The sequence below is a fragment of the Ahaetulla prasina genome, chromosome 4 (genome assembly GCF_028640845.1).
Source record: "Ahaetulla prasina isolate Xishuangbanna chromosome 4, ASM2864084v1, whole genome shotgun sequence".
Lineage (NCBI taxonomy): Eukaryota > Metazoa > Chordata > Lepidosauria > Squamata > Colubridae > Ahaetulla > Ahaetulla prasina.
The window spans coordinates 871,874-890,531 of record NC_080542.1 but is presented as its reverse complement, the minus strand read 5'-3'; the positions used below and the strand labels follow the sequence as shown (position 1 = coordinate 890,531).

The 18,658-nt window shown below is 56.3% G+C and overlaps 3 protein-coding genes across 7 annotated transcripts in view; 2 read left to right on the top strand and 1 right to left on the bottom strand.

Moving 5' to 3' along the window:
• Positions 1-2,995: 2,995 nt before the first annotated feature.
• Positions 2,996-5,627, top strand: PPP1R35 (protein phosphatase 1 regulatory subunit 35). Its single transcript, XM_058181963.1, has 4 exons — positions 2,996-3,405; positions 3,582-3,876; positions 4,639-4,772; positions 4,871-5,627. The coding sequence occupies exons 1-4, from the start codon at positions 3,211-3,213 to the stop codon at positions 5,042-5,044; spliced, it is 798 nt and encodes a 265-aa protein (XP_058037946.1). The 5' UTR covers positions 2,996-3,210; the 3' UTR covers positions 5,045-5,627.
• A 611-nt stretch (positions 5,628-6,238) lies between these two features.
• MEPCE (methylphosphate capping enzyme) lies at positions 6,239-13,382 on the bottom strand. The gene is made up of 4 exons (XM_058181955.1): positions 11,496-13,382; positions 7,550-7,768; positions 7,223-7,349; positions 6,239-6,659 (listed from the first exon to the last, which is right to left on the bottom strand). Exons 1-4 carry the CDS (start codon positions 13,032-13,034, stop codon positions 6,607-6,609), a joined length of 1,938 nt encoding a protein of 645 aa, XP_058037938.1. The 5' UTR covers positions 13,035-13,382; the 3' UTR covers positions 6,239-6,606.
• Positions 13,383-14,149: 767 nt separating this feature from the next.
• ZCWPW1 (zinc finger CW-type and PWWP domain containing 1) overlaps positions 14,150-18,658 on the top strand; it is a 43,288-nt gene continuing 38,779 nt past the window's right edge. Inside the window, exons 1-2 of one of the 5 annotated variants that reach the window (XM_058181959.1) lie at positions 14,150-14,335; positions 18,376-18,436. The gene's annotated coding sequence lies outside the window, so the exon portion shown is untranslated. The remainder of the gene's footprint in view (positions 14,336-18,375; positions 18,437-18,658) is intronic. The other 4 variants (XM_058181957.1, XM_058181956.1, XM_058181958.1 and 1 more) reach the window with 4 other exon arrangements.

Genomic DNA, 18,658 nt, shown 5'->3' with positions numbered 1-18,658 from the left:
CCTTCCAACACCCCAATAAATGACTCGCCTGCAGCCGGATTTTTTTTGGGGGGGGCGGGAAGATGGGATACGATACAGAGAAGGGGGAGGGGAGGAACTGGATCCAGGACACAGGGAGGGGTGGGGGGGGGCTTGCCCGAAACGTCTTCCCAGATGTTCCTCATCTATCAGCCATCTTTGCATGTTTGGAATATCTCCATTTATCTTTGCTGTGCAGCCATATTTAGAGCCCCCTCCCCCACCCAAAAGACACCAACCCCCCCCCCCCAAAAACTGGCAAATGGATTTGGGGAAAGAGGGAGGGAGGGGGCCGTGAAGGCGTCAACGAGGACCCCCGCAGGGAAAGGGCTGAGCTAGACAACGGGATGCAACTTGTAGATTGTGCCCCTTCCTCCTTCTATCTCTCCCCACTTCCCCATTGTACTACAAGCCCTATTATCCCCTGCCTACAAGGCCCGCGTGGTCATCCTTTCTCCGAATGGACGACCTCGTTGGACCCCTGCACCCTCACCTCTCCCGCTGCCCGCCCCCTTCCCTCTGCGCGGATCTTTCCCCAATCTTGGAAAATCTTTTGTTCCTAGGTTTTCGTGGCGTGGGGGGGGGGGGAGAAGCGGGGGAGGGATTCCTCAACCCGGGAAATCCCCCCCAGCAGAGGCGCCCCTTTGCCCGCCAGGCACCGTCGGGGGAAGCGCTGACTTGCGCCCGGGCGGCCGCTCGTTGCGCGCCAGCAGAACCCGCGCCGGACGGGCGCTGTTGGCTTTGGCAGCGGCTGAAAGCGCCTGGGCTCGTCTGTGCCAGGAGGGGGCGCGGGAGGGGGAGGGGCGTCTGCTCCTCTCAACTCGTCGGGAAGATGAGCTGCGGGGAGGGGGGGGCAAGGAAAGCCAGTCGGCGTGACGTCATTCAGGATCCCGGTTGCGTCTCGACTCTGGATGGCGCTGCACAACTTTGAGACTTGAATTCCCAGAAACCCCCCCCCGACAGCAAAACTTTTGCATTCAGCCCCGGGGAGGGTCGCGGTGTGTGTGAAAGTAATCTCCGCCCCACCCTTGCAGGCAGGTAGGATTCTCCACCCATCCCGCTTTGATGCACGTTGTGCAGAGGAGACCCCGGCCCCCGCCGGTACGCCCTGTCGTGTCAATGTCTCGCGGGTGGGTGGGGGGTCTCTCTGCAAACTGCGCGCAAGAACTGAGCCCCTGGAGCGCTGAGCCCCCCCTCCCGGCAGGGTCCCACCCAAGCTCCCCCTCCTCACCGCCGCTCAACTTTCCTTGGCTTTGAGAAGGGTGGGTGGATTTCATTTCCCAGAATCCCCCCTGCCAGCAACTCTTGCATTGAGCGCTGGGTTGGAGAGTGGACGGAGGATGGAGGGTATCCTCTGCCCCATAAGTAGGATTCTCTCCCCCCCTCCCGGCTTTGATGCACGTTTTGCACGGGAGACCCCCGCCAGTACGCCTTCTCGCGTCGAAGTCTCGCGGGTGGGTGATGGGGGGGGATGTACTCTGCAACTCGCGAAGAACTGAGCCCCCCCCCCGCCCCACGCAGAGAGCCCCCGGTCCCACCCAAGCGCCCCCGCCGCCTCTGCTCCCCCCTTTGATCCCGCTTTCCGCTGCAGTTGGCGAAGAACAATTAAGCGCGCAGACGAAGCCTTGGCAGCGGCGGAGGCATTTCCTCCCCTGGGGAGGGAAATGGGGGGGGGGAGAGAGAGAAGACCTCATTCAGCAGCCCCGAAAGAATAGATTGCATGGCAGCCGGGCATACAGGACTCCGCGGGTGGAGGCCGTGCACGAGAGGCGACCTGTGCAAAGCGGACCTCCTGGTTTAATGCAAGCCCCCCGGGAGCTTCCTCGCCTTCACATTCCGGCTGGGGATGATGGGACGTGGGGATTCCCTACTCGGATCTTGCCACAGCGATTTTTTTCTTCCCTGGGCCCCGGGCACCAGGCACCGTGGTCTGCAGCAGGGGGTGGGTACCCCAGCCTTGTCCAACCTCGAGTCCCATGCTCCACAACCAGCCCGGTGGGGAGACTCCCAGGGAGCTATATCAGAAAACGACCCGACCCGAACCCCTGTTGCATTTGCATCGCTTCCTCTTCAACTGAGCCTTTTAAAATCAAAGTTTTATCAAACTTGACGGCTTTAAAAGACTTCAGTTCCCAGAATTCAACGCAAGCGTGGCTGGATGGGGGTTTCTGGGAATTGAAGTCGGAATGCCTTAAAGTCGCCTAATTTTAGAATAGAATAGAATATAGAATAGAATAGAATTTTTTATTGGCCAAGTGTGATTGGACACACAAGGAATTTGTCTTGGTGCAGATGCTCTCAGTGTACATAAAAGAAAAGATACCTTCATCAAGGTACAACATTTACAACACAATTGATGATCAATATATCAATATAAATCATAAGGATTTGAGAGACACGTCGTTCAATTTGGGGCAATCTTGCTTTCTAAATGCGCTGATGCGATAATATAAATATAGTAGAATATACATGATATAATTTATCCATATCTATATTTTATCAGCTCATTTACAAACTTAAACCACGCCTAGACACCAGCAAAAAGGCGCTACTGCGCAAGTGCGGCTGTTGCCCAGCCGCCGTGACGTATCCGGAAAACTCCCTCTGGGCGCACCTCTGCCGTGACGTCATTACGGCGTTCAGCGTCGCGTCCGTAAAAGCCGTCCCCGCTTTCGGTGCCGCTCTAGGATTTGACGCCTCGGTCGCGGAAGCGCGGTCTTTGCCTCTCTGTCTCCTTCGCGGAAAGAGCCCTTCTGGGCTGCGCGACTCCATAGCCTCCCCAGCTTTTGAATAGGGCCCTTTCAGACCGCCCGCCATCTTGGATGGCAAGCGAGTCTTGGGAGGCGGCGACGAGAAGCGGAGCGGCGCCCTCTTGCTTCGGAGCGGCGGCAAAGAGAAGCGGAGCGCGGCGGCGGCGGCGGCGAGGGAAGGGAAGGGAAGGGGGAGCGGGGCGGGATCGGCGAGTCCCGGGGCCGCCGGGGGAGAGGCAAAAAGCAGCCGCGGGCCCGGAAAACCCCAGCGAAGGGGGAGCCTGGAAACTGCCGGCGGCAGCGGCGAAGGGGGCGCCTGGAAACCGCCCGCCCGGGGAAAGCCACGCTGCGGGCGGTTTGCAAGGCTTTGCGGGACTACAGCACCCCTCATCCGCGGCCGGCGCCGGGATCCCTGCAGCCGAGGGCCCGCCTGGGTCCCGCCATGGCCGGCGCGCTTCCCGCGGGGCCCCGAGAGAGCCTCCCTTGCGCGGCGCCCAGCCCGCTGCCGCCCCCCTCGCCCTGCTGCAGCCCGGACCCCGCCGTGGCGCTCACCCCGGAGCGGAGCGGGGCGGCAGGAGGCGGCGGCGGCGGCGGCATCCTGCGGCGGGAACAGCAGGAGAAGCCGGCCCCCAGACACGTAAGGGGGGGGGCAGGGAGACCAGGGTTTCACGGAGCCTCTGCCCCACGCAGGGGGTGGACTGGATGCCCTCAAGGGACCCTTCCTGCAGAGGGTCCCGGGGATGCGGGCAAGGGAAGGCGGGCCGGGGGTTCCCTTGGAGAACGCAGGGGTCTTTTCTCCCCCCCACTCCGCAGGTCCGCTTTCGGATTGCAGAGCAGAAGGAGGAGCCGCCGCCGCGGGTCGGCTTCCCCGGGGACCCCCAGGGGGTTTCCCGGGCGGCGAGGAAGGAGCCCCGCGGAGCCCCCGCCAGAAGCCGCTCCCCTCCCGCCCCCAACCAGCTGGGGGCTCCGCTGCCCCACAGCAGCCTGGCCCTGGGAGCGGAGGTGCGGGCCACGCGCGAGCAGGCGTTCGACGCCCGGCAGGCGGCCGAGCAACTGGTGCAGCGCTCCTTCGTGGCCCGGTGCGCCGCGGAAGCTCGCGTGGGCGAAGGTGAGCGCAGGCAGAGGGAGAGGGAGGGGGCCTGCAGGGGGGGGGTCAGTAGGGCTGTGATGATAGCAGGTGGCGAGACTCTCATTCCCATAATGCGTAGCCGATGGGTGCCCTGGGAGTTGCAGTCTGGGTGCACGGGGAGCCAGCCGCATTGAACCATTACAGGAAATCCTCCACTTATGACCACCAGAGGGGGGGGGGGGCTATGCAAGACTTGTTAACCGAATTTTCCCACGGTTGTTAGGTGAATCTCTGCAGGTTGAGTCAGTCCCAGGGCTGTTAATTGAATCTGGCTTCCCTTATTCACTTAGTGAGGAGTTTGCAAAAGAGGATCACATGACGGGTTGCAAGTTTGAGTCAGTCGCTAAGCGGTCCAGATTTTTTTTAAAAAAAAATTTACATTTATATCCCGCCCTTCTCCGAAGACTCAGGGCGGCTTACAGTGTATAAGGCAATAGTCCCATTCTATTTGTATATTTTTTACAAAGTCAACTTATTGCCCCCCCCAACAATCTGGGTCCTCAGTTTACCTACCTTATAAAGGATGGAAGGCTGAGTCAACCTTGGGCCGGGCTCGAACCTGCAGTAATTGCAGGCTGCTGTGTTCTGTGATCCCGATTTTGATCCCGTGACCAGCAGGAGGGAGGCTGCGATGGCCGCAAGCGCCCTTGTAACTTCGGTCACTCAATGGACCTGTCTGGGTCCCGTTCGTGGGGGCCGCCCACCCACCCAGGGTCTCTCTCTCTCCTTCCTCTCTTCCAGGGCTGAACATCCCCCGGGAGCAGCAGCTCTACCGGGGCCTCATCAGCCTGCAGGTGCCAGCCGAGGAAGTGCTCAGTTCCGCCCTGCAGGGCCGGCTCGCCCTCGTCCAGAACCAGCCCGAAAGGGAGAGAAAGGTGGGCGAGGGGCCCCAGGTTGGCCCGTGGAGGGAGCAGCGGGTCCCCCCACCACCCGCAAGCCAAACCTCTCTCCCTGCCTGTTGTTGTTGTTGCAGGAGGCGGCTGGGGAAGGGCCCGACCTGATGGCCTTTTATAGGCCCCGGGAGCTGTTCACGGAGACCCCCTTCCTGGAGGTGGGGGGGCTGCCCCCGCTGAAGCTGCAGGCCCAGAGGCGCCACCCGGCCACCACCTTCCTCATGTACCGGAAGCTGCAGCAGTGGGCCGGCTGAGGCCGGAGACCCTGCGGCTCTTTACGCACAAACACACACACACACACACTCACACCCAGCGGCCTTCTGTACATAAACTCTTAACTGCCAGCGGATTGTGTGGGGTTTTTTTTGCTTTCGCTGCCGGAAGGAAGGATGAACACCCAAGGAGTACAAGGCAGTCCTTAACTTACGACCGCAATCGAGCCCCGCGTTCCCGTTGCCAAAGCAGACAATTGAGCCAGTTTTGCCCCATTTAACAACCTTTTTAGCCACAGGCGGTCGGTCGTTCAGCGAGTCCGGATTTCCCCAGGGACTTTGCTTGTCGGAAGGTTGCCAAAGGGGGGTCACACGACACACACCCCCCCCCCAAGATGTTGCGCGACTGTTGTAACTGTGAGTCGGTGACCAGAGGGATGCCGCAACAGTCCTTGTGTAAAAAGCTGTCGTGGGTCCTTTGAACGGTCACTAAATGAACCGTTGTAACTGCAGGCAGGGGGGCAGGCTTGCTGTTCGGGCAGAGCCCCCGGCCAAGGCTGCCCTCCAGGAGCAGCAACTCCTCCCCCTCCCCCCCTCCAGAGATGGGCACAGCAGCGGGTAATAATCTGTAGGTTTTATTTTTATATATATAATCAACTTTTTTTAAAAGATAAAACTCCGTTCAAACAAGATCACTTTAGTACTACAGGAGGGGTGGGGGTTTTTTTGGGGGGGGGAGGAGAGTGGCTCTTTCTGGCCCTCTGAAAGGCAGGCAGCTCAGGGCTGGGAGGAGGGAGGGGGCTTTCTCACTGGGGGGGGGGAGAGGGGGTTGCAGCCAGTTATGTCCTCCCTCCCACTGCCAAAAAAAAAAAAAAAAGTGGGGGTGGACAGAGGACTTTGTGGGACCTCACAGAGATCAGCTGAGCCCCCTGGAGACGGGCTCCTTCTCCAGAGGGGGGGGCCTCTTGCCCCCTCCCCTCCCCTCAGCCCAGTGCTGCAGGCCCAATGAAGCCCCCACCCCCTTTCCAGGCAAGGGATGGGTTACGTGGTCCTTGGGAACCAGGCGAGGCACAGCAGACACGAAACTTTCCGTCAGCTTCCATGTTGAGGGGTGGGGGGGAGGGGAAGACACCCCTTCCTCCTCCCAGTCCCGTTGCCACCCACCCACCCCGAACCCCCCACATACCAAGCCTGGGCAGATCCTTTTTGCCTTGGAGGGGGGGTGCCCAACCTCCCCCCTCCCCCAAAGCACCTCTCTTCCATTTGCTGTGTGCTCCCAGCAGACAAGGCCCAATCCTGGGCAGGGGGCTGCTTGCTTCTGCCTCAACCTCCCCTCCCCACGTGTCCTGCGTCCCAGAAGAGCTGCGCTGCGCCCCCCCACCCCCATTTCTCCGGGGTGGGGCTCTTGCGGAGGCCAGGCAGCTCCGGAATCCATTGCCCACTTGTACCTCGCCAGCCCTCCTGCCTTTAGAAGACGCCAACATTCATGGGTGGGGAGGAGGGGGCTAGCCCAGCCACCGCCACCCCTCGGGAAGCAGCCGTGGCACATCAAGAAAAGGGGGGGCAGCCTGGGAGGCCCCCCCCCCGAGGTCCGGCGCGGCTCCTCAATGCGTTCCAGGATGGCCTTTGCGGAAGAGACAGATGGGGCGCTGGAATCCTGTATGGTGGGCGGGGGAAGCAAGAGGGGGGGGGGCTGTTAGGGGCCTGGGCTGGCAGGCAGGGCATCCTGGGCAGATCTCAGCCCTCTCCCCACACGCCACCCCTCCCTGCAGAGACCAGCATGAATTCCCTCTTGCAAAAAACCACCCAGGCCTCAGAATGGGCCTCCTTCCCCGTCATGGCCAGCTCTGAGATGGCAGAGAGGAAGGTGGGACGCTCGCTGGGTCTCAAGGGCTCCAGGAAGCCTCTCCCAAGATGGCAGCTGGTGCCAGGGAGACCCCAGGGGGCTTCTGGAGGCTGGGAGCAGCCCCCCGCGTCTCTCTTGCAACTGCCCTGATGCACTTGGGCCAAGAGAGATCCCGGCTTCAGTTTCTTCTCCCCTCGACCTCTGCCACCCAGGAAGGGCATGGCTGCTGGCGCCGTTCTGGCCTTCCAGAGCCTCTGGGTGGCACTTCTGGAGGAGCCCAGCCCACAGAGGACCTCCAGATGCCCCACTGAGGTATTTTATTTGGGGGGGGTGGCTATGGTGCATCCCCTGCCCACCCGCCTCCACCCACTCACCTTTCGGCGTGTTTCTGGGCATGGCCACCAATTCGTAGCTGGAGAAGCCGACTTCGGAGGAGGTCAGGTAGGAAGGGAACTGGTCAGGCTTCAGCTTAATCCGGTGGTAGTGCCTGGATATCGTTTCCTGGCAGGGGGGGGGGAGAAGGGGGAAGGATTTGCACCAGCAAGGGAGATGCCCCCGCCCACTTCTACAAGTGCCCCACAGTGGCAGACATGGGGCAAGAGGGAGCCCCTCCCCCCAGATTGCCAGTGCGGGAGCTGCACCCGGACTCTGAGCCCGGCACATGTGAACGCGCAGAGAGGGGTGGCTGCTCCCTCGCTCACCGTCAGGTTCTTCCTCTTCTTGTAGGAGGACCAGGCCTGGGGCTCCAGGATGAAGATCCCGCCAGGCCGCAGGTGGCGGTAGGTGCGCTTGAAGAGGCGCTTCAGCCCCTCGTCGCCCCAGTTGAGCTGCACCCACTTAGTGACGCTCAGGCAAAGGATCACGTCATATTCCGGCTTCTGAGCTTCCAGCAGCTCATCCCGGTCCAGGACGTAGTTGCCCTGCCAAGGAAGCCCGACAGTTGGTCTGCTGCTGACCCCACAGGCTGCAGCCCCTCTCCCCCCCACCCCAATGACTCTTCAGATGGGGCATGCTGAGGGAATCCTGCTCACCCAGGCAGGACCCACCCCCCCGGAGCCTGGAGGGGGGTCTGAATGGGGAGGGACAGACTCGGGCTCAACCCTAATAGAGCTAGGCAGGGATCACACACACACACCCACCCCAAGTGGGTTCTCGGGTCTTAATTCTGAGTCTGGGGCTGCATCCCTCTACGACAGAGGGCTCTAATCTTGGCAACTTTTAAGACTTGTGGACTTCCATTCCCAGAATCCCCTAGCCAGCCAGGGAGTTCTGGGAGTTGAAGTCTGCAAGCCTTAAAAGCCTGAAGACGCACCTATTTATTCAAGCGGGACTGGATTAAAATTTTATTGGGGTTATTTATATTTTAAGGTTTTTAAATTGTTTTAAATTTTCAGCCACCTTATAATATGTTCTTTTTTGATCTCTTTTAATGTGTATATAGTGATTTTTACTTGGCTGTAACACCGCCCTGAGTCCTTCGGGAGAAGGGCGGGATAAAAATCGAATCAAATAAATAAATAAATAAATAAAGCTGCCAAGGCCTTTGCCTAAATGTTGCACTCATCCCTGCAGGGGGCCACTCGTAGCCGCCTCTCATCTGGATTACTGCCAAGCATTCTCTCTGAGACTGCCCTTGAAGGCTGCTCCGAAGGCTTCAGTTGCTGCAAGAGACAGCCTCAGGGGCACACGTGGGCATCTCCCACCCCCCCCACCCCCCTGCCCAACCCCTCTGTTTTGGGAGCTGCACCAAAGGCCACCAGGAGGCCTTGGGGTCCCACGGAAGCTCCGGTGATTATCTGGGGATGGGATGGGACTGACCCTGCTCTTGAATCTCTCTCTCTCTCTCTCTCCGGTGGATTCTGCCCACCCTGCAAGGTCTGGCAGAGCCAGCATCATGCCTTGGGCCCCCCGTACAGACGGTCCTTGACTTATGACCACAATTGAGCCCAAAATTTAGGTTGCCAAGTGAGAAATTTGTTAGTTTTGCCCCATTTGACAACTATTCTTGCCACAAATCACTGCGCTTGTTAAAGTTAGTAAGACCGTTGTTAAATGAATCCAGCTGTTGACTTTGCTTGTCCGGTGGTGGCAAAAGTGGATCACGTGACCCCAGGACACTGCAACAGTCATAAGTCCCTGCCAGTTGCCGAGCGTCCAAATTTTGATCACGTGACCCCGGAGCGGCTGCAACGGCCCTAAGAGTGAAACCCTGTCATAAGCCACTTTTTTTCAGTGCCACCGTAACGTAAGTAAGCCAAGGGCTGCCCGTATGAAGTCACGAGTCGTGATGCCTCCCCAGAGGCGTGGCGTGGCCGGCTGTGGCTTGGCGTTACCGTCACTCTCTTCGTGGCCTTTCCCCTTTTATAGGGGGGGTGGTTCCGCTGCCTTTCAGGTGCCTTGCACATGCAGGCAGCCTCCAGAGTGGAGAGCCTCCAGGGGTGCTTCAGGAGCAAAGGTTTGTTCCCTTTTTGTTCTGGGACATCTCCTCACCAAACTAGGTAACATCTTCAGTAGCACTTTGAGTAAAAGTCACCCAAAGTCCTGCCGAAGATGTTTTCTAGCTTGGTAACGAAACATCTGGAAGCACAAAGGCAAGAAGCCAGTGCCAAAATCTACACCCTGAGCTATGAGATATTATTCTCTGCTGCAGATGTGTCCTTGAGGGAGGCTCTCTCCCTGGGAGGGAAAGGGAGGGGGGGATCAGGGACAGCTCAGCCACCCACTCATCCTGGGGCTGCCCAGCTGGGAAGCTTCCGCAGCCGTGAACTAAGATGGCCCCTGCTGAGGGAGCCCACCAAGATTGCAAGGCCTTGGCTCTCCTCGCACGGCCTTGAGAGACTGATTGGGAAGGCGCCTCAAGGCCCCGCCGGAGGAGGGAGACGTCTTTGCAACCTTGCAACCAGCCCAGCTGCAAGGGCTCCAGTTGTGCTCCCCCTCGCTGGCCAGTCAGCAACTCTCAGCCTTGGGCTGCAGAGCCAGGAAGCCCAACACGGAGAGCGAGGTGGGCAGGCGGGAGGCGGGAGATCAGCCGCACCAAAAGGGCAAAGGGGCTACATCTTCACTAAGCACCACAGGCTTGGTAAAAGGGTTCAGCTCACCAGGATCAGCCCATACTCAGGCCATGGGCCAGCACTGAAGGGCCGATGCTAGGCTCATTATGAGGCCCACCCAAGGGCTGCCCTTTGCCTTTAGGCTCAGCCCCTGCAAGGAGGCCAGACCCTCAGCATTACTTGCACTGAGAAGGCCTACAATGCAGGCAGTTCATTTAGCGACCAGTTACAGCAGCACCGAAAAGTCACCCGATCAAAATTCAGATGCTTGGCAACTGACTCGTATTTATGACGGTCACGGTGTCCTGGGGTCACGCAATCCGCTTTTGCGACCACCTTGACAGGCCAAGTCAAGCCGGATTCACTTCCCATGTTACTAACTCAACAAGTGCACTGATGCACTTAACCATCTGGCAAGGAAAGTCATAAAATGGGGCAAAACTCAACAAATGTTTCACTTACCAACATGAATTTTGGGCTCAATCAATTGTGCTGCGAAGAATACCTGTAACAGATTCCTGTAAATCTGACCCCCTTCTTAATGTTCAGTGAATTATGATCTGGGTGTTAAAACATGTCAGCTGCCTCCCCCCTGCCCAAGTAAATGGTTCCTGCCTATCTTAGCCAAGGTTATCCCCCCCCCCACCCCTCAGGCTCATCTTCAGGTTCTGATCAAGGCCAGCAGATGTCCAAAGACAAGGAAACCCCACAGCAGCTGTGGGGGAGGAGGGGGGGGGAAAGAGAGGCTCTTCTGGGCTCAGGGCCGCTCTTAAGGGTGACCCAGCTTGAGGGGAGGGGAAGCTTTAATCTCTCCCTCCCAACAGAATCTGTCTCTTCCCCAGAGCTGGTACTGAGTGTCCCTGGGGCCCCTCCCCAATTCATGCGGGGAGCTCTGGGGGCCCCAATTCTGGAGGTGGGCTCCCCTTCCAAATTTCTCCAAACCCTTGGTCGACAGGAAGGAGTAGAATACAACACTCTGCCTTCGGACTGGAAAGAAGACCACCCCTCTCCCCCTATTTTCCAAGCTTCATCCCCCCCACTCTCACAAGGCCCCTTCCCCAGCTGCTCAGCATCTCCCACAGGCCTCGCTGCCCTGCAGATGCTGTGAGGGGGGGGATCGTTGAGGCAGGATTTTTCTTTTCCCCCACCCCCATAGGAAAAGCCACCTGACCCTGTTGGTTATGGGAGGGTGTGACTAATTCCCTCCATTTCTCCCACCCAACTCCTCCACCTCCAAGGCCCCCCTCTTTTCATGGCCGGGGATAACCTGATCAGAGATGACCAAGGCCCCCCACCCTGGACCACCCTTACTTCTTATGTGCCCATCATCAGCACTTCACAGGCAAGCGCCTGCCATAGAATGGATGAGGGCCCCTCTACACACTGGGCAGCTGAAGGAATTTTCAGTGGGGGCAATGGGATCAAAGGGGAGGAGTCCAACTAATTCATTTAGTAGCAGTCAAGAGTCCCCCCCTGGATCTCCCACCTGTGCCACACAAAACCTGAGCACCAGGGCTGCAGGGCAGGGGGCTGGAGCAGTGGCAGCCCAAAGGAATCCCACCTGGCCCAATGGGGGGAGGGGGGCTCTCTCACTCACCTTGACAAAGATCACATTGTTAGGGAAGACCGTTGCATCAACCCCGTCCTGGGGCACCCTGGGTGCAGCAATCGGACCCCGGCTGGCCGTGAGAGAGGCAGGAAAGGTTTTCTTGGCTGGGGGACCCCCTTCCCTATCGCTGTGACTGTCCTGGGGCTGCTGCTGCTGCTGCTGTTGCTGCTCTTCCTGTATCTCCTCAGAGAGGTAGTGCCGGATATTCTGGCGGGCCGAATGAATCAGGGCCCCGTCAATGTCCAGCCCCACCATTCGAGCTGGGCCCCACTTCTTTGCCACGCTCAAAGTCAGGTGGCCCACGTTGCATCCGATGTCCAGCACCTCTCGGCCTCGGAACCACTCGGGCTTCATGGCCCGCAGCCGAACGTCCTCGCAGTTGGGGTTGCGGTAGCCGTAGTACTTGCAGTAGTTGCCGTACTGGAACTTGTTGCGTGAGGCCCGGCGAGGCTGCGGCTGATGCATGGAGGAAGCCTGGAGGTGACGGCTGCGGGGGGGCGCACTCGGCCCCTGCTCGGGGCTGCTCCGGCCAGGCTGCTCACCAGCCCCGTGCTGACGGCTGCCCCCTTCGGATTTGCTACAAGTCCTGCGCCTTTTGCGGTGGTGATGGTGATGGTGATGGTGGTGGTGGCGACTCCCGGCACTTACCGAAGAGGAAGAGGTGGAGGGGCAAGGCGGGGCGGTGCTCCTGGAGGCCGGCTGGGCTGGGGGCTGCTCCCTGCCCTCCGGCAGCAGGGGAGAGACCACCTCGTCCCTGCAGTTGATGGCCGTGTTGAGTTCGTAGGGCTGCGGGGTGGCCCCGTTGCAGGCCTTCTGGCAAGACCTGCAGGAGGAAGAGGAAGAGGAGGAGGAAGGGGCGGCGGGGGCGGCCACGGGAGGGGCGGCCACGGGAGCGGCCTTCCCGGTCCCCTCCGAGCCCCCCACGGCCCGCTGGTTCCCGCGGTGTCGGTGCCGCTTGCGCCCGGCCTTGAGGGGCGAGGCCAGGACCGGCGGGTCCTCCTGGGCGGCGTTGAGGCTGAGCGGGTCGGTGATGTCCTTGGGGATGAGGATCTCCACGGGGTCGCGTCCCTTGGCCGGCAGAGGCGACGACTTGGGGGTCTCGGCGTTGAGCGCCTGGTTCACCTCCTCGTCCAGCAGGCTGTTGAGGTTCAGCGGGTCGAAGATGTTGCCGCCCAGCAGGAACTCCGAGGGAAGCACCGGGTCGCACTCCGAGTTCACCCGGCGGCGCCGTTTGAAGGCCGGCGGCTTGAAGCCCCCGCCGCCGCCCCCGACATGGCAGCTGTTCCGCCGCTTCCCTCCTCCTCCTCCTCTTTCTCCTCCTCCTCCGCCGCCGCCCGGGGCCCGCGGGGGCGCCTGGAAGCCGTTGCGGGGCCGCTGGAACTGCTCGGAGGCCGGCTCCTCCCGGCGCGGGGGGTCTTCGGCTGCCGGCGGCTCCTCAGGCGCCTCGTCCCCGGCCCGGGCCTCCAGCAACGGGGGCGGCGGCGCCGGGACGAGGAAGGTCTCTTTGTCCGTGGCCATCTCGATCATGCCTGGCCGGGAAAGCCGGGTGCGGGCCCGGCAAACCGCCGCCGCCGCGCTCGGTTCCTCGCGGCGGTGGCCGCCTCAGTCGGCGCCGAGCTCCGCTCTGCCCCGCCCCTCGACGGGCTGCTCCTCCTACGCGTGCGCCGTGCGGACGCGCTCTCGAGCGCCGCCCCGGCAGCCCCCGCGCGGCGCAGCCGCAGCGCTCCTCTCCCGCTCCCGTCAGAGCCCGGCGCGCACGCGCCGAGTGGCCCCCGCCCGCCGCTCGCGACGCATGCGCGCACGCGCCCCAACGCCGCCCGGAGGAAGAACGCTTCGCGCCTACCGCTTCCCCGCGATGGCACGCTCCCCCTGCGACTGTGATTTATATACGCGAAGGGCGAGGCCGAAGGGAAACGCGCCCCCTTTTCGCAGCGTCGACCAATCGGACGTCGCGATCGTCGCCACACGCGTGGATGGACAGCCAATAGGAATGTTCTCTACGGGGCGTTTAAGAAGCCGTCTCCCCCCTCTTGCTCCCGCCTCTTTTACCCCTTTTCGACCAGTAGGGGAAGCGGTGTACCGAGTCTTTAACCAATCAACTGCCGAGATCGTTTTTCTCGAAAGTGTGGGCGAGGGTCCTTGTTTGCTGAGGGCGGGGCTTATCACGTGCCCGTCACAGTGTTACTTCGGTCCAAAGCTTGCGTTCCGTCTAGGAAACTATTTACTATTTTTATTAGGGATGGAAAAAAATGAAAGAATAATTCTCAATTGTAGAACGTAAGGGTGGCAGCAGGACCAACTAAGTCTGTTAAGGCTTCTAGTCCTTTTTGCGGGCGTTAATTTAAGTCTCCGAAGCGGATTCTCCGCGTCTCTTAAGGAGAAAGTTGCTTGTGGCTGCAGGGACGGAGGTTTGCATCGTAAACCGCGACTATACAAGGAGCAAATTCCCGCCTCGCATGTAAACAACAGCGGCAGCAAAGGGCTCCCGATATGGGCAGTTGTGGGAGGATCACGTGACCTCGAGCGCGCTTGCAAAGCCTCCTGGTACTTGTAGTTTCCCAAAGTCCCGGATATACACTCTGCACATGTGCGAAAGGCGACACACGCCCCTCTCCTGCCTTAGGAAAGCAAATTGGAAGCGCGTGCGTGCAATAAATCCGCCCCCCCTCCCCAATTGATTTAGGATTTTCGGGTTGTTTTCTTTACACTGGCCGGGTGCAAGCCCCATTATCCGCAGCCAACACCGCTTTTGCAACTGGCTGATCGGTGGAAGATGGGGAGCTGTAGCCGGAAACGCCCACAGCCATCCGCTCTCTCGCTACTTCCCGGTATGTTTAGCGTGACTTGCACCCTCTTGCTCGCCTCCAGATATGCGACCATAACGTAAGACGCTTCCGGGCGCTGGAGTGTCCCTGCAAGCCAGATTTCGGAGAATGACTGGCTTGCTTGGTGTAAACTCACCCTCCCTTTGCAATGTATTGCATCAATACAAGCTAAACGTCCCCCCCACTCCTAACTGCCCTTTGTTGTTCGGGATCTTTTGTAGTCCCGGTTAGGCGCAGAGGCTGAACCGGTCCGCCGTCCACCAAAGCTTGTGCATCTCTCTCACTGGGCGAGTGATTGCAAACATGAGGCGGCCCAACCGCCTTTCCGTAATGGAAAGAGGTTGCAAAAGGGCGGAATTTCCCCGAGCCACGGCGCCAAGCTCGCAACTTGCACCGCGGACGGCGGCGACAGCCTTTTTAATCGCCGAGGCTCAGCCGGGCTCTTGTGCGCATGCGCGAGCCTGCGGCGCAACGAGCGGGGCCCGGACATTCCATGACTCAGTGCAAGAGAAGCGCGGGAGAGACACGCCCCCTTCGAGGGCAGCGGAGACCCGGATGTGCGGAGCCTGCGTGCTGGGGAGCGCGCCTGCGCGTTAGGGGGGAAGCGGGCGCGCGCTGTTCTCGCCCGCTGGTTTTTTTGTTTTTTTTTTAACCTCAGTTTAGGCGGAAAGCAAATTTTTTTTTTTTAAAGTTTTTAAAAACTGAGGTAATGTTGAGCTTTAAACCAAACAAGCGAAGTTTGTCCTTGTGGCAGAAATATGACACATAAGCCCCGCTTCTGTCCACGCCGCGCTTTTTTATTTTTTTACCTCACGAAAAAAATGCTGAGGCGAGAAAAAGCATTGAGGTGCCAGGTTTGCTTTGTCATGGATACCGCAGCCTCGAAAATCCACCCTAAAATCCCCTCTGTCGAACGGGAGAGGGCTTTAATTCTTAGATTTCCTCTGTTGACAAAATGCCAGCAAAAGCAGCAGAGAAAAAGGATGGGAAATCCTGAGGCCACACGGGCACTTTTTAAATCTCAAAATGAGGCTTTTTCTCGCTGGTGCTTTACAAGGAAGTCCCTCCCTGGTTATATTTATATTATTTTTTAATTTCACCTCTACATGAGCTCTTCTCACCAAAATTTAGTCAGAAATTGAGCCAACAGAAAACTAGGAAGACGCAACCTTTTGTTCCAAGCCAAGAAAATAGCCTCATCCTCAAGAAAGATCCATTTAATCCTTTAGTAGCCACAAGATAATCTCTCTCGATCCCCTATTTGTGAGTAGATCCCTCAGATCTTATGAGAAGAAAACTATTGGTAGAGATTGGAATGAGCAGGACAAAACGGTAGCAAAAAAACCCAAAAAAGTTTGCCTTCTAAAAAACCACCTTCAAGTAGAATATTTTTCATTTAAACCCAGGACATCAAGTACCTTAAAGTACTAAGGAAGCCATTCCAGATGAGAATTCCCTAACCTTGTTTGTGTAATTCCACCATTTGCTTCCCACAAGACATGATAGTCGCTATCTGGAGTGGCTTTAAAAGGAGATTCATGGAGGACAGGTTTTCATCTGGTTTTAAGGCAAACTTTTTTGGGGTTTTTTGCTACCATTTTGTCCTGCTCGTCCCAATCTCTACCAATAGTTTTCCCCTCATTAGGTCTCGGGGGGATCTAGTGTGGGTCTCAATCCTCCTGCCCTATTTCATTTAAAATCTGCATGAAGCCATTGAGTGAGGGCATGGTATGATTTCAGACATCATCAGTATGGAGATTTTATTTATTTATTTATCAGATTTATTTATACTCCACCCAGCTCACCTCAGTGACTCTGCAGTTTACAATACAGGTGTTCCTCGACCTACAACAGATAATTTAATGACAGTTCAAAGTTACAAGAGCACTGAAAAAAGTGACTTATGATAGTTTTTCACACTTGTGACCGGTGCCACACATCCCGCTCCCCCCCCAAATTCAGCTGTTCGGCAACTGGTTCGTATTTATGACGATTGCAGTGTCCCAATGTCACGTGATCCCATTTTGTGCCCTTCTGATAAAGTCAGTGGGGAAGCCAGAGTCACTTAACTGGGTTACTAACTGGTGATTCACTTAATAAGAGACGGCAGAACAACAGAAAATTTGGCCTCAATTGTAGTCGTAAGTCGAGGGCTATTTGTAAAAATATATAGTACTACCCTAACCCTATAAAAACCATAGATAACAAAGAAAAAACCAGAATGAAGAATGAGACTAAAATGAAGATGTTAAAAGAGGTGGGAAGAGTGCCACCCAAATCTAGGATTATGCTATGATCCCTAGAAAGAGCTGATCTGAAATTTAGGGGTCCTTCTCGACTCTTAACTCCAAGGAGTTAGAATATCTCAGCCAATCTGACTATATAAGTGTTATCCATGTCTTCTAAACAAATCCTAACCTATGGGGGTATGAAGGATCAGATGATGGAATGTATGTGCGGATGAGGCCCTGGGGGTCAGAGGAAGGGTCATATGTGGAGATAGGACCCAGGTGTGGATGTCATGGACATGAGAGTGAGGAATATGGATTCTGATGAAACGTTTTCTCTTGTCTTCATTTCTTTGCCTTACAACAAGAGCTATGCTCCTTCCTATCTTCTCTCTTTATTTGGAAGGGAGGTGCTGCCCAGACAAAGATTTAAAACTGCTTTTATTCTTCTCTGCAGAAGAATGCGGGGGAGTGGGGGTGCTGCCTTGAGATAAAACTGTTTGTTCTTTTATTCTGCTCTGCAATAGGAAGAGGGGTGTGCTGCACAGCCCTAGCGAGGCAAAAGCTAGCACTGTACCTGTTAGAAAACCACTAGCCAGGATATTAGGAACAAGAATAGCTCGCTCATAAGAAAAAAGCCCAAAACCACATAGTTGGCACACTTTGCAAGATACCCATGACCTGGGGTGAAAAACAGGTGATGCGACATTTAGCTATTTAGCATAATAAGCATAAATGTTTAGGGGGCTGAAATCCAAATAACCCATCAATATTATCTGTTATGCATGCATTATTAGGGGAAGAGCAAAGGGTTAGATGCGACCATCCTCTGACTATAAAAATTGCGTTCCAACCAGGGTCCTTATTTCTTGGTATCAAAATAAAAGTATAATTTTGTGTCACACCTTGGGTTGGATAACTCATCGGCTTCGACACCAAGCAAAAGCCCAGTTTTGGGGACATTTTCTTTCCAAGGAAATTTAAAAATCGTACTTCAAAAGAACAGTATAGAAAACAGTACATTCCTTTTATTAAACTCTGCCACTGTCTGAATCTGATGGCTTTTGCTTGTTGTTTTCTGCTTAGATGATCTGAATGCTTTATGGGCCACTAAGCCATGGCATCAACCGATAGGGAACTTACCATATCTTTTTTCTAATGTATTCCCTTCCTCTCTTGTCTAGTTTGTGAGTGAGACGGGCTTAAGCTGATTTTATGTATACTAGTGTTAAAAGTATTATTTCCCCCCTTATTCTGACATCGCAAAAGGGCAGTTCAGTATATTAAAATCTGTTCAAATTGATCATCCCTTACCTACAAGGGACGTTGGGAGGGCAGAGATGGGAAATGGGCAGGAGAAGGACTAGGCGGAGTGGGGAGTTGGATTAGCTGACCCACAAGATCCCTTCCAACTCTGTTATTCTGAGGATTGGAAATGGGGACATGAAATTTAAGGCCATTCTGCTGACAGGAATCGCCAGATTCAGCTCCTGAAACAACCTTCTCTTTACTTTTCCAATATGCTCATCAGTCTGTCACAGTTCTCTGTCGCTGCAGTTGCGACATACTTGGAAATGTACCGCCATATGGTGAAGAGATGCTTATTAACAGACTTTATTGTGGTGATATTACATAATTAAATCTAGATATAGTGTAGTATGCATAGAGCGAAAGAAAAGGAAATCTGGGGGAATTTCCCCGTGTGTTCAGCTGCTAGTGGGATGGCAAGTTTGTGGTGTTTTTTTAAAAAAGTGGCATAAATAACAGGTGCTTGGCCTTTTCTCCCTGTTCCTCCTCTTATTTTTCATAAAACAGACATAAAGTAAAATCTCCAAGGCAGGTGGATGAACAACAACAAGCCGAAGCAAAAAGAACGGTAAGTGATGATCAGTCTGTGCTCTGTACTTTATGTATTAAAGTAACTATTTTGAGATGAATGGACTGATTATCTCGCCAGGGGTTCTGTGATGGGCTTCCCATTACTTCTGCCAATACATGTTTTTGCATGTTTGCATTATTTTTTTTTTACTATTTCTAAAACTTTTATTAGTTTTAGGGACTTGTGCACATGCATTACACTTGTTGCCTCGATGCTCCT